At 58.5% G+C, this 14,170-nt stretch overlaps 1 protein-coding gene across 2 annotated transcripts in view; it reads left to right on the top strand.

Annotated features, from left to right (window-relative positions):
- Window positions 1-14,170, top strand: part of TRAPPC12 (trafficking protein particle complex subunit 12) — a 65,658-nt gene that overhangs the window by 42,176 nt on the left and 9,312 nt on the right. Inside the window, exons 7-9 of one of the 2 annotated variants that reach the window (XM_082642295.1) lie at window positions 6,413-6,485; window positions 8,565-8,638; window positions 12,147-12,245. In XM_082642295.1, the coding sequence (XP_082498421.1) occupies window positions 6,413-6,485; window positions 8,565-8,638; window positions 12,147-12,245 (246 nt within the window). Of the gene's footprint in view, window positions 1-6,412; window positions 6,486-8,564; window positions 8,639-11,797; window positions 12,117-12,146; window positions 12,246-14,170 lie in introns of those variants that run through there. The other variant, XM_082642296.1, reaches the window with a different exon arrangement.

The following is a 14,170-nucleotide window of genomic DNA, read 5'->3' on the forward strand; positions in this document are numbered from 1 at the left end:
ACAACGGCTGTACAAGGCGGTGTCATGCCTGATGTACAGACAAGGAGACGGAGCCTCCGAGGGTTAAGTACAGCTGAGGTCCGGCCGCGAGGGGCCTGAACGAGAGCAGGTCGCCGGCTGTGAACCGGCCGCCGCCCACGCCTTGCACCCTCTGCGGGTCCAGCCGCAGCCCTTTTTCCCGCACGTGCAGCGTGTGCCCGGAAGCCTTGGCACGAGGCTCCGGCCTCGTGCGTCGTCACCCTCCGGTGCCAGAGAGCGCCAGCCGCGCTTCCTCTGCCAAGAGCTGCTCTCGGTCAGGGGGCCCTGGGCTCCTCGCTGGGGGCGGGGGGCGAGTCCAGCAGGGAAGGAGATGAGTCAGCCTGTGAAATAGTCTCTCCCAGGGTGACGGCCGCACCCAGCCCCCTGCCTCGGCTTCCCCTCCCCAGCCTGCTCGCCGGGCCTGGCCTCCTGCCCGCCCCAGACCCAGGGGGCCCAGGCTCAGCCAGCGCCCACCAGGCCTCCCAGACGCAACTGCCTGCTGGGGTGCAGCTGGGGGGTCGAGCAGGGCCCACCCGGGCCGCCCTGGAGTCGTCACGGGGGCTGGGGCGGGCAGAAGGCGCGCCGGGGCTGCCCTCTGGAGCCGCCGACCGGCCAGCGCCGTGACGGCGATCGAGGGCTTCGCTCCGGGCGTCGTTTCCGGAAGGAAAGCAGCGGCGCGGTCCACACCCGCAAAGCACTCTGTGCCCGTCGGTTTCGTTGCGTGTGTGGCGTCTGTCGTTGCTCTGGAGGTCAGGGGTGGGCGTGGAAGCCGCGCCTGGGAAGGGGGTAAAGAAGAGAGCACGAAGGTTTCCGTCCTTAGTGAGAAAGCCGAGCCCCCGCTCGGTGCTTGGGAAGCGCACACGCTTGCAGCGGATGCAGGTGTGTGTGCAGACGTGCTCGGAGCCCGCTGTTGGTCGCTGCCTCTCTAGCACACGTCAGGTCTTCACAGGTTCAGCCCCAGCACGGGTTTCCCAAGTGAAAGGGGAGGACCCGGGGTGGCAGCTAGAGTGAGATGCGGGCGGGCCCGGGGCAGCCGGGGTGGGTGTGGAGCAGACACCTGCCACCCGGTAGCCCTTAGCCCGGGCAGCCGGCGTCCTCTCTGCAAAGGGACACACTGGGATAGAGGTCTCCCGCTGCTTCAGCAGGGCACAGAGCCGGGGTGTCCCAGGGCGCCGGGCTGGGGTGTGGGGACATGACACGGGCTCCAGATGGATGTCTCGTCTCCACAGCCGTCACTTGGGGAGTGTTTAGGATGTGACATCTGCTGTCCAAGCCAGCCTGCAGAATTACAATTACAGGATAGCCTCTGTGAAGGAAGTAATACGCCCTGAAGGAAGAACACTCCAGTACGTTAGTGGTGTGGGTAATGGGATTAAAGGTCATTTTTATTCTCTGTCCAGGTCTTATACAATGCACGTGTTAGTTTTATAAGTAGAATTTTTTTTCTACTGAAAAGAAACTAAATGAGGACTGCGGGGCAAAGGGAAGATGAAATTCAGACAGCAGTACGGTCGGTAACGTACAAGGTTTATGCCACACACAGGTTGGTGCTGAGGTCCAGGTAAGCAGAGCAGAGAGGGACATAACACCAGTTATGGAATCCCTGGCATCGTTTGCTCAGCAGAAGCTGAGCTTTTCCTTATACGGAAGATTCACTGGAGAATGGTTAGAGCCTGTGTATTCAGCCTGATGAGAGCACTGTCTAGATTTTTTAGGTGCGGCCCAGTTTTAGCAGAACATCACTCACGACCTTTACGAAACGGTCCAGGGTTTTCTCTGCTGTCTTTGAAATAGAAGGTGACAAGTAAGAACCACGTGGTGAAGCAGTAAATGTTTGGTTCAGATGTAGTGGTATCGACGAAGAACAAAATATGCCTCGGTTTAAAATAAGCGTGCCCCGTGGCTTAGGAGAGCCACCCCTGTCACGCCACAGCAGCGGTACCTCTGCCCTCCATCCCTGCTCCTTGGCTTCTCTACGGGCCACTGCACCTCTGGGTCCCGTCGGCAAAGAGCCAGGGAACACGTTTCTAAGCCCGTTTGCATTTGTCATGATGCCAGATCAGCATGGGGTTTGGGTCGCCGCTGATGGGGAGGTGCCGTGTGGGTTTAAGTTCAGTGCTGCCCTGCCCTACAATTTGATTTCTGCAGCCTCCGCCCGCCCCACCTTAGCCGGGCTCGGGGCACCAGGTAAGGAAGTGCCCCTTTACGGACCCTCACTGCCGAAGGAGCCCCTCGGGAAGGGCCGTCAGTTTGCTCTGTTCTTGGTTGGACACCCTAATGAGGCAGAGGTGAGAGGGGTGTTTCTAGGAAGGGTTCATATCTTTACTAAAAAGGAATTCCAACAGATGGACCTGCTCAGTTATGCTGTTTTACTTGTAAACGAAGTTAAGAATGGAAGAGAACATTGTCTGCCCTCCCCCTGCCAGCCGCTCTGGGAAGCACCCAGCTGGGCGGGCCATCAGGCGTGCTGACCACGCCCTCCGCTGCCCGGCTTCACCTGATGCCCATGGTCCCCATGCCCCTCTGTCCTGCTGCTCCAGCAGAGAACAAATTGACGGTGCCTTCATCAGATAAGATGGGAGTGGCTGGCAAGTGAGGGGAGGTGGAGGAGAGGGGAGGTGGTGGCTCCTAATCCCTGGTCAAGGCCACATCTCTGCCCTTTGCCATCAACACTTACGCTCCTGGGCCCGGGTGTGCTCAGAGGGCCCAGAAGGAGGAGGTGACAGGAGCGTCCCTGTCGTCAGGGTTTGTACGATTTGTATCCTGACTCGGCTCACGGTGGAAATTCGCGCCTTTGGAAACTCCAGGTTGCATCTTGCAGATCCCAGAACAAAGACTTGGGAATGTCGACCATACCCCTCAGCAGCCCCAGCCCCGTGTGAAATCTGATGTGCCAGAGGTGACCCACAGTGTGCCTGTAAGGTCACCCGAGTTGGCAGGCGGTCCCGCCCGACACCTGCGTGATAGCCCAGCAACAGGCAGCCCTCGGTGGAACAGAGAGGTCTGGAATCTCCATCCTGGCATTGTTTACCTGGGCATCGAAGGTTCTCACTCTCTGACCTACATGGAAAGAGAGAGCATTGCTTCACAGTGTGATGCCCTGCTGGGGGGATGTCCACAGGCCGTGGTTGGAGGGGCTTTGGAGTCAGGCAGACGGGTGTTTCCAGGTGTGACCCTGACTCTTCCTGGTGGGGTGACCAGCCTGTGGAAGCCCGGGGAGGAGTGGTGTCGCCAGCCACCGCCAGGCTGCTGTGCGGGTTAGATGACCAGCGACCTGGCACGGTGCGTGGTCCATGGGAGTGTTTAATATTCCTGCAGTGGCTTGGAGCAACTCCGAGAAGCCTCTTTTCACTTTGAAAAGCCTCTTTTCCAGAAGGTCCCCTAGGAGACTGGTAGGGCTGAGAAGGCCCCAGGACTTTCCAGAGAAATCTAAGCCCCTCTAGGGAGACCTGCTCTCACCTCAGTCTGAACACCGCAGGTCACTAGTGAGTCCTTGGGTCCTTGAGTTAGGGCCGGCCCCCAGGGGTCCAAAGACTGGACGCTTTGTCCATAAACCTGGTCCCTAGACCTTGCCCACCCACAGCCCGTGACAGGCCGACAGAAGACAGGACCAGGGCTCCTTCCCCGAGAGCCTTCCCACAAACCAAGGTCCCCAGACCCCCAGACCACCCATACTGGTGTTGCCTGGAGCCCATAAGAAGGGCAGGGTTTGGGCTGCACCCCGCATATGGCTCAGAACCTGGAGTTTAAAATACCGGAGTCCAAGGTCCTGCGTATGCACCAGGGCCCACGAACTTCTAGGATTCCTGCAGAGGTGTAAATGGGGTGTTTCTTGTGGGCTGCTCAAGTTCGCTGGGAACCCAAAAATGTTTGTAAGTGATCTTCCAAACCCAGGGTAACTGCAGAGAAGTTGGGGCATGGGTTTGGTCCCTTTAAATATGAGTAGGTGACACATTGCCTGTTTGAGATCAAGTGGTCCTTTTTATTTATTTGTTTGTTTATTTATCTATGGCTGCGTTGGGTCTTCGTTGCTGCGCGCGGGCATTCACCAGTTGCGGCGAACGGGGGCTACTCTTCGTCGCGGGCTTCTCATCGCGGTGCGGTGCGCAGGCTTCTCATTGCGGTGGCTTCTCCTGTTGTGGAGCACAGGCTCTAGGTGCATGGGCTTCAGTAGTTGTGGCACTTGGGCTCAGCAGCTGCGGCTCGTGGGCTCTAGAGTGCAGGCTCAGTAGTTGTGGCGCACAGGCTTAGTTGCTCCGCAGCATGTGGGATCTTCCCGGACCAGGGCTGGAACCCGTGTCCCCTGCATTGACAGGTGGATTCTTATCCACTGCGCCACCAGGGAAGCCCTGAGATCAAGTGGTCTTGGTTACATGTGGAGTCAGGCAGCTGGGACATTCGTGCGAGGCGTACAGTTTTCTCCGTGGACAAAACAACCGAGCCCAGGCCTTCTGAGTCCTTTGTCCTCCCTCCGCTGCTGTCCAGAGCGTTGACGGCGTCTGCATTGCTGGAGTGACACTGCCCGTCCCAGAACCAATCCAGGACGGCCCAGGACCCGCGGGTGGGGCAGGGGGTGTCGATGCAGCCTCTCGGCTCTGGTCACACCCACCTGCTGACAGAATGGCGGGTCCAGAACCGTCTCCCAGGCCCACATTTCCTCCTGTCCGCTCCCTGTTTATGTCCAAGCAGCATCTTCACATGCTCAAAACCACTGTCATTTCAGTATTGTAGTTACTTTCGGAAGTACGTGGCTCACCCGGAGCCCGGCTGCTGCCGACCCGCCACCCCACGCTCGCGTTTCCAGAGCATCTTCCAGAATGGGTGCCGTGGGCGCGGCCCGCGTTGGTCATTCTGGGAAGCAGACCCAGAACCGCTCACGGCCGTCCGACCTGCACCTGGACAGGAAGGACAGGAGGGGCATGCGGCCACGTTTGCCATCTGAGTAGCTCAGGCTTTGGGTGGGAGCGTTTCTACACTTTCCTCTACAGAAACGACCTTCAGTAGATCAGCGTGCTGTTACCGTGACTGTGTGAAGTCATATGGGCGGGAATTCTCTCCCCCAGACACTGTTCTCCTGTGATTTAGCTCAGGCTGGAGGTAACTGTGGCCCCCCGAGGTGGGTTGCCCAGGTGCATGGAGATGCCCTGCAGGGGGCCAGGACAACTCCCCGACCCCGCCGCCCTCCTGGAGTCTTCTGATTCCCTCATGCTCTTTTGTTGTGGTTGGTTTTGCTGTCAGGCCTGCCCCTCCCCCCACGTCCCACCCGTTGACCCATGAGTCGAGGTCGGGCCCTCTGCACTGTGCGTGGCCCCCCGGGGCTAGGAAGAGCCAGGCCTCCCGTTTTCTTCTTCAGAACCTCTTTGTCCTTCTCTTTGTTCCTGTCCCTCCTCAATGGCACCTTCGAGACCTTCTTTCCTGGGCAGTTTCTGTTTTTATGACTATCAGAAGACCGATTAGCTGAAAAATGTCATTTGACCTTGTTTGGACCAACTAGCTCATCTTCGAGGTTACAGTTTTGAAGCCCGGGTGTGTCCTGAGTGGTCACGGTAGGACAGGCCTTCGTGTTCACAGCGAACTGTCGTCCACCTTTTGTGAAGCTCTGACCCTTGGCACCAGAGGAGGCCCAGCTGGCCCGTCTCTGTGTGGATGGGACGAGGCCGGTGAGAGCCCGGAGCAGCTGCTTCGCTGGCGGTGAGCTTCGCCTCCTGAAGGTGGGCCGTTTGGGGCAGTGCTGCCAGCCAGGGTGGCCCACTGCACGAGGGGTGTCTCCCCAGAGCACGTGGCCTGAAGTCGGCCGTCACAGAAGCATGAGACCCCCGTTTTCAGTTAGCACGTCTTTCTTTTCCTTCCCTGCAAACATTGTTTATATTAACACGTTTTTTCTCCTCGTCCTGCCCTCTGCCCAGATCACCGTGGTAGCAACTTCTTTCCTTTCAGGGAAACCAAATCACAGAGGAGGCAACTCAAGGTTATTAGCCGAACAATAAAAACTATGTAAAGTGACAGATGTTCAGAATTTATTTGATACATTTAAAAAGGCTGCACATCTCAGGTGCCCTAGAGGAGCAAGACTGACGTTTTCACAGAAGTTAATAATCATCCTCTTGTGTAACATTCCTGATGCTTTCCTGACAAACAGAGAATATCTGCCCCATGTCTGGGGTCTCTGATGCTTTACGAGTGTCATAAACCCAACCCCCCCTCCAGTCAGAGAGCAGCTACCTGTTTGCCGTCATCTCCGTGCCTTGTGAGCAGCGAAGCTCAAAATGTGTCCCTGCGAAACGCTCCTTGACGAGTGGGCTTCCATACAGAGAAGTCTGCTTCTCCTGGAGTTTATCATGACAACGTCTAGAAGCAAATTCATTTCTGTTGCTCTTCCTTCCATCTCCCACAGATCCTGACAAACTTGGAACAGGGCCTGGCCGAGGACGGCAGCATAAACAACATGGCCCAGGAGAACAGACAAGGTCAGTGTGGACTCGCCTTCCTTAGATAATAGCCGGCATCGTCAGAGGACTCGGCCCCAAAGGTTTCTCTGTCTCATTCCTTTCCTTCTCACTCCGTAATGCACTCATCCTCTCATGCATTCATCTCCTCGGTCCTTTCTTACACCAAGCCAGGCACCGTGGTTGGTGCTGGCATAAGGCATGAACCCCGCTCTCAGGGAGCCCCATCAGGCTGAGACCCGCCTGCAGCAGATAACCCCAGAAATCGACGTGAGCGTCCACAGCAAGGTGGGTGCCTGGCCCACCCGCCCGTGGGGAGCCAGTGGCCTCAGCCAGTGAGTGGCAGGAGGGAGCCTGAGGCCTGGGCGGAGCTGGAGAGGAAAGGAAGATGGGGCCCTGCGTGTAGAGCCTCGGGGGCCAGGCCGTGGAAACGGGTCTTCATGTGAGTGCTGGGTGGGCAGGGGCCAAACTGCATTTTGAAAAGATTATCCTGCCTGAGATTTCTTGAGAACATTAGAGAGGAGAACTAATCGTGCTTCAAAAGCCAGCTCGGATGGCACCTCCCTGAGAGGCTGGCACCTCCGCACATGAGCCTGTGGGCTTACGTGGTCTCCAGGGGCTCAGTGGTCCCCCGCTCTGCGCCTGACTTGGAGTGGCTGTCGGTGACCATGGGCGAGCACGGATGATGTGGGCAAGGGGTGGGCTTCCTCTGAAGCCACGCTGTGAGGAGACGGATGTGCCAGAAGCAGGAGAGGTGGCCTGAGAGGAGAACCCCCCGGGCAGAGACCTGTGCCCGTGCCTCGGGCACGGCGGGGCCCTGGGCGCCGTGCACCCCGGACGCGCTCGTGACTGTGGGAAAAGGGGAAGCATCCCAGGCAGGAGATGTCCATCCTCGAGGACCAACAGCTCTGGCTGCGTTTGTGCTTTAAGCACAGATCCCTTTCTTTGAGAAATCCCAGGGGACCAGGTCTGTAGGTGCGACGTTCGTGCATCCTTCTCAGTGATTTAAGTGCAGGTAGGTAACAGGGGTCTGACGTGGGCATCTCCGTGCCCTGGGACATCCCGCCCTCAGCATCTTTCCCACTCTGGCCATGTCATCCCACAGGGGGTCCGTGTTTTGGTGGCAAAGAGCAGGTAGTTGTTGGAGCTCAGGAAGCAGTGCCCGGAAACCTGACAACTCACAGCAGATCAACAGATTTATAAGGCAAAGAGGGGAAGAAAGCACTAGAAAGTCCTCAAAGATAATCAAAATAAAATGCAGTTCACTGAGAATCCACATTTTACATTCGTTAAGGAAAGATATTCAGAACTTCTTTTCACAAAAATGATGTCATAAGGGGAATGTAAGCAGCTAATGCATATTTAATTGCTGAAAGGCAAGGTGAGTTACGTTCTTAATTCTGACAATTGAGTTTTTTGTCCTTTTCTCAAGCACTCCAGGAATAAGCATCATTTCTAGGAGACTGTTATCCCAAAATTGACCCTTGGTCCCGGCAGCGGGAGGAAGGTCAGTTTAAGGCAAGCTCGCCCAGTGGTCACCATTCACATGTGTCTGGGACGTGCTTCTCCCTGGGCCTGAGCTGGATGGCAGATTCAACATCTGACCGAGCACCGGCCTCTCCAGCCTCCCCGCCCCGCGTCCGCTCCGCTCCCCCTGCCCTCAGAGCCTGCTGAGGCAGATGCGTTAGGAATTGTTGCTTCCACTTAAAAGGTCACAACACCTAGGCCTTAGGCAGGCAGGCCGCTGTTACCAGGGCGCAGCTGCTGACACCGGGGTGTGACTGTCCACCAGCCCTGCAGCCGGGAGGCCTCCAGCCCATCCAGGTCACATCAGGAGTGGCCCCTCTGCAGGGCGAAGGCTGTCGGCTGGCTTTTCCCATCTTTTGGGCGTGCCAACCTGGGGACGTGGCCCTGGTGGGCTCATGGGATCTGTCCTCCCCGAGGCTGAGCAGGTCGCCAAGAGCACAGCCCAAGGTGTGGGCTGAGCAGCACAGGGAGCGGTGGCCGAGGCCGGGTGACGGGGGCGGGGCGTCCATCTGTCTGGGTCGGGCCAGCGGCAGGACCCGCTCCCCATGCACTCACCCTACTCCACTCTTGCAGCCTCTGTGCAGCTGTGGCGGTCCCGCCTGGGCCGGGTGACGTGCTCCATGGCCAACTGTCTGCTGCTCATGAAGGTATGATGTTCTCAGGGCGGGAGGGGTGGGGACCGCTGGGACCTCGGGGTGGTGTGCATGCGGCGGGGGGGGGGTTATCGAGCAGAGAGGCCAGTGAGACACTCGGGATAAACGTGCTTTAACTTCTACTGAAAGAAATGTCAATAGAATGTAGAATTTACACTGCCAAGTTTAATTGTTCAAACAGGGGTCGAGATGATTTAATTGAAATCCTCCTCATGCTCTCAATTCTCTCTCCCTCCTGTTTTTCTCTGGATTCAGTCCCAGAGTTGGCCTCTGTTCCCCCCATTAGAGGAGGTGGTTTCACTCGTCCTGACCTGACTTGGCGCTCAGTGGTCATGGCATCTGGGGACAGGCTTCCCAGGGAGACCTGCTCCTTAGCCCCACCCCACCATGGGCGCCGCGCCCCGCCCCCCGCCCCCCCACTGCCAGCCCCCCGGGAGGCGGCTGGGGGACGAGGAGGCTGAACCGAGGGCATCGCTCCTTTGTTCCTCCATCCGTGCCTCCCTGGCAGGGCCCAGCTGCAGGGGCTGGAGGCTTCTGCCCGAATCAGTGAGCCGCAAACACCTAGAGTAGCTCCGTTAACATCTTCTGAGCCAGGTCGGGGCCCTCCCACGGGCCAGCCCAGGGTCACTCCTGAGCTCAGTTTTAGCAGAGCAGAGCAGGCAAATGGCCAAAGGGAGAAGCGGGCTCCGGGAGCTGGTGTCTAACCCTGACAGGGCAGCCCCGCGAGGGGACCGCGTCCCGGGCCAGCTGTGGGTCCCGTGCAGAAGGCCACGCTGGGTGTGCACTCGGATCCTGCCCCAGGGCCCTGCCTTCCGTGCGTCGCTGTGACCCTGGGGTGCAGACTGCCTCGCGTGCCCCTCCCACCCCCAAGCCCCAGGGACCTCCCCTGAAACGAAGGCCCGGACGGGATGCACTTGCAGCCCCCCTTGGACAGCGCCTTGGGGTTAAGGCGCTCTGGTTCTCGCAGCTCCTCCCTTCTGCCACCCCGACCCACGACACGGCGCCCCGTCCCTCCCGCGGGTGGAGGGAGCTGCCCAGGGCCACCGCCGCCTTCCGTCCGCGGAGCTCTCCGGCTGACGCGCAGAAACAAAGGACACATCGTAAATCACAGGCCGATCGGTGTCTCCTTGGTCCCGGGCTGGGACTCCTCAGGAGGGTCTCCTGTTCTACTGGTGGGTTCGTATGTGCATTTTTAAGGCACATTAATAGAAAATTGTGGGATAAGAACACCCTTCTTTGTCTACTGCTGGAGTGATGATACCCCCGGGCGCCAGACCAAGTCTTGTACCTACTTTGTCGGGACTCAGTACAGATCACTGTGCTTCAAAAACACTTTTACCACAAGTGCAGTTTAATTTGAGATTTTAGATTATGCTTTCATTTCCACGAGTTAAAAAAAGGAATGAAAAATTTTGCGGCTGAGGCGCCAGCACCCGTGCGCATCCTGTCGCCGCCTAGTGAGCGAGCCCGGCATTACAGCGGCGTCGGCTTTACTGGCGCGCCCCGTCCCGTCCCTTCCGTTGGCGTATGGGCGACGCTGGGTTCCTTCAGCAGCTGCTGCTTATTCTGAATAACATTTCTGCCACGGCGACGTGAACGCTGATTGACCTTTTTAACGATGAGCAGTCTGTACACACGCTTCAGCCCGAAGGTGTGCCTGAAACACTGTCGCGGCCTGGGCACCCCAGCCCGTCTGGGAGACTCAGGGCGCCGCGCCGCCCGCCTCCGTGCCCCGCCCGCCCGCACTGCCCGTGCGCCGCCTTCTTGCTGACCTCGCCCCGCCAGGCGGTGCAGCTGCTGAGAGAAACGGGGGACGGCGGAGCTAGAGCAGTGGGTCCCTGCGAGCGGGCCGCGCCCGCCTGACCGCGGCCTGGACGGCGCTCGCCCTCAAGAGCGCCCTTCAGCCGGGGCCGCGTCCCTCGTTTCCTCCGGTAAATAAACGATTTCGTTAAACGGTCGTCCGCTGACAAGCTCTGGGCCGCGCTCCGCTCTGGTTTACTGGAGGCCGGGCTCCTTGGAACCGCCAGGGCCCGGGCCCGAGGCTGCAGCCGCGCGGGGCTCCCGTCCGGGCCCGGCGCCTCGTCTGAAAGCCTCCGCACGGGGTTCCCACGGCCGTGTCCGCCCAGGCGTGCTCTCCTAGGAGCGCCGCTCCGGCGGGACAGCGGCCGGGGCGCCGAGACGTGGAGGTGTCAGGCGGCGACGCCGGCCGCAGAGCCACCCGGAGGCGCACTGCGTCTCGCCGGCCAGAGACGCGGGCCGGGATCTGGGCGTGTGCACTGGCCTGACCCGGTGACACTTGGGCGCCGCCGGACACGAACGGCGAGGTGGCCTTTCGTTCGCCCGAAACCGGAAGTGAGGCGTAGGCGTTCCGCACAGTGGGTGATTCTCAGATGCTCCGAGGTCCTCCCGTCTCCCCGCAGAAGTCCAGGGCTCAGCGGAGCCGGACCCCAGCCGGGCCTCAGCGTCCCGCGGGCCCCAGGCACCGGGGGCCACTGCCGCCCCGAGAGAGGGCTCTGGGCACGCCATCACCCGGGCGCTCCCGCTGGGCAGGGCGCGGGCAGCGGTGCCAGGAGCCGAGGGGGACAGGCAGGTGCTGCCGGCTCGCCGCCTGCACCCCCGAGTCCAGTTCGTTGTGAAGAGCTGCTCTTGAAGCTGCCAGACAGGAGAGTCTTCCCATTGTTTTTCCTGCTAAACTGGAATGTTCCTTGTCATCTGTCTTCATAACATCCCAGTTAGCGAACTAGTAACGCCTGTCCCAGTTTTCATGAGATTGAAAACGTAGACGATTAAAGAAAGAAAAGTACCTTCTGGGGTTTTACGAAGACGCAGTGAGGAGAACACTGCCGCGCGGCCTGCTGCTTGCTGACCCGGGCGACACGGGGAGCTGTCGCACCAGCTCGGGACAGTGCCCACCAGCAGGCGGGACGGTGACCCTGCCGTCTGAGCTCGGGGCTGTTGGGGATTTGTCCTTGTGACCCTGGCAAGATGGCCAGGTGCCCTGGATGGCCTCCTCACGCCAGAGCCAGCGAGCTCTCCCGGCCCACCTGTTTTACGGGGCTTATGTTTGTCTCCATTTAAGAACTTTACCTCGAGTTTTAGTAAAGAAAATGCTTAAGAGACGCTATTAATAAATTCGGTTTCTGTGTCTGGCAGATGGAGGCAAGACAAAATTCACCAATTAAGGATTTTGTCAGAAAAGAAAGAGTGAGTCCAGGTGAAATACTAATTGCTACTCAGGAGCCGGAAGAAGAAAGCCCCTCTGCCCTAAGTGCCCAACCAGAGCCCCTCCGGGCGAGGAAGGCTCTCAGGACCGTAGTTACACACACAACTCAGAGCCTGGTTTGCTGGGCCGTCTGCCGCCCTCACGGCGGTGCCACGTCCCACCTGCCCACGCGTTCGTGTTCCCGCTTCACGTGCGAGTCTGCAGGTACCTGAGCTCCTGTCGCGTGCAAAACGGAGCGTGATCCTCCTAACTCTAGGATGCTCTCTGGGTCCCCCACAGGATTACGTGCTGGCCGTGGACGCGTACCTCTCGGTCATCCAGTACTACCCAGAGCAGGAGCCCCAGCTGCTGAGCTGCATCGGCCGGATCTTCCTCCAGGTGTGAGCCGCGCGGTTGGCAGGGTGGGCCGGGGGTTGCCTTAGCGTGGATGCTGTAGATTTAAGAAGGAGCACAGGAAATACATCAAGTCAGACTTCTGTGACTGTAGAAGGGGTAGTTTTCTTGGTCCTGGCTTGACTGTGCTCTGGGCTTTGATGTGATTAGGAAGCCAATTGCTAGACGTGCCTTTTTGTAGATTTTCATCTGGGAAGTGCTGAGATGGATTCCTTGAGAAATTGCCCTGTTGCAGGTAGAAGTGTGTTGACAAAACCGTCAGTAACCTTATTTTAATTGGCTGATAACGTAGCCAGTTGCTGATATTTTACTGGAAAGCACACTTGAATCCACATGCGTGGACAGAGGAGGTCCCGCTCGGAGCCATGGTCCTGACAGTGCGGGATGTACCCGCTTTGCCAGGGATGGCGCTGAAGCCGGGGCGCATTTGGTGCCGGGGTGCCGGGCTCCCGTCCTCGCTCCTGTCCTCCCCAGGATGGCAGGCCCACACTTGCAGGCCGAGCGTGGGTGCCTCGTCCCTGCACCCTCAGTCTCAAAGGGTGTCGACCGTAGCACCCGCAGCCTGGGCGGGAGCCTCACGGGGCCGTCGTGGTGGTCAAAGCAAGGGGGATGGATGTGGGGAGGCGCTGGCCCTGAGCGGGTGCCCTGCTGGGCCATCCTCCTCCGCCGTGTGACAGCCCACTTTACAGAGGAGCAAACTGAGGCTTCCCAGGGGTCGAGTGACCTGCCCGAGGTCCCAGAGGTCAGGCCCAGAGGAGGAATTTGAACAAGGTCACCCAGAGCCCAGGTTCTCTTCACTGACGTTGGTCCTGTCCTCCTGCACCTCCCGGCCACTGCGCACACGAGTGCGTGCACACACGCGCCCCACCTCCACCCCGTCCTCCACGCCACGCACAGACGCAAGCGCACGCACACACACAAGCGCACACACGCCACTCCCCCAAGGGGGCGTCCAGAGACAACCCAACAGTGAAGGCCGCCTGTGTGTGTCGTCCAGGTCCCTCCCAGGACACCTGGGGTCCCTGCCCCAGGCTCTGAAGGTTGACCTTCACTGAGTAACTCATGGATGTTGAAGAACACGTGTTCTAGCATCTGAAAGGCCCGGGTTTCTGTTTGTCCTTGGTGCTTACCTAGCCTTGACCCTGGGCTAGCCACCCTCCTGAGCTGCGTCCTCTCCTCTGTGCACCAGGGACGCTCGTGGCTGCCTCTTGGGGTCCTTGTGCCGATGAAACGAGACAGCCGTGTAAAGAATGCAGTGCCGTGCCCGGGATCTCGTGGTGCCCGGTTATTATCCTGATTTTCATACTGAAAGAATGTTCTGTATCTGCTCTAATTTCTCACTACTCAGGACAATCTCAGAAACTTCATTTCTGTCTTAATTTGCATAATTTGAGAAATGTATGCTGGAGATCCATCTAGGAACCCTGAAATATGAAAGCACAGTCTTTCTGTGGCAGTCACGGACCTGACGGCCCTGGGGAGGGACCCTGACGGCCAGACTGGGGCTTGGTCGGTGCTTCCCTGGAGACGTTTCTGGCCACAGAAATATTCACATTTGCACCTCCGATACGTTGGGCTCCCCGGGGAAGTGTCCCCAGATCTTTGCAGTTATCGTTATAAGTGAAATTGGTTTGGGTTTGTCCGTGTGTATGCGTGTGTGTGTGTGTGTGTGTGAGTGTGCCCTTCTCAAAAGCTTTTGGTATCTGTGTTCTGTCTTCATAAAAATAGCTTGCTTACTTGCTTTCTCTGTTCTCTGGGATATTTTGGATACTCTGGAATTACATGTTCCTGGGAGATTTGAATAACTGACCTCAAAGAGGCCTCAGCCATCCTCCTAGGATTTGTTGGATAACTTAATATTGTTACTAATGGCTTTAGTGTTCCACACGTGAGGTTTTTCCTCTCTGTTT

Source organism: Mesoplodon mirus, assembly GCF_964341445.2.
Source record: "Mesoplodon mirus genome assembly, chromosome: 14".
NCBI lineage: Eukaryota > Metazoa > Chordata > Mammalia > Artiodactyla > Ziphiidae > Mesoplodon > Mesoplodon mirus.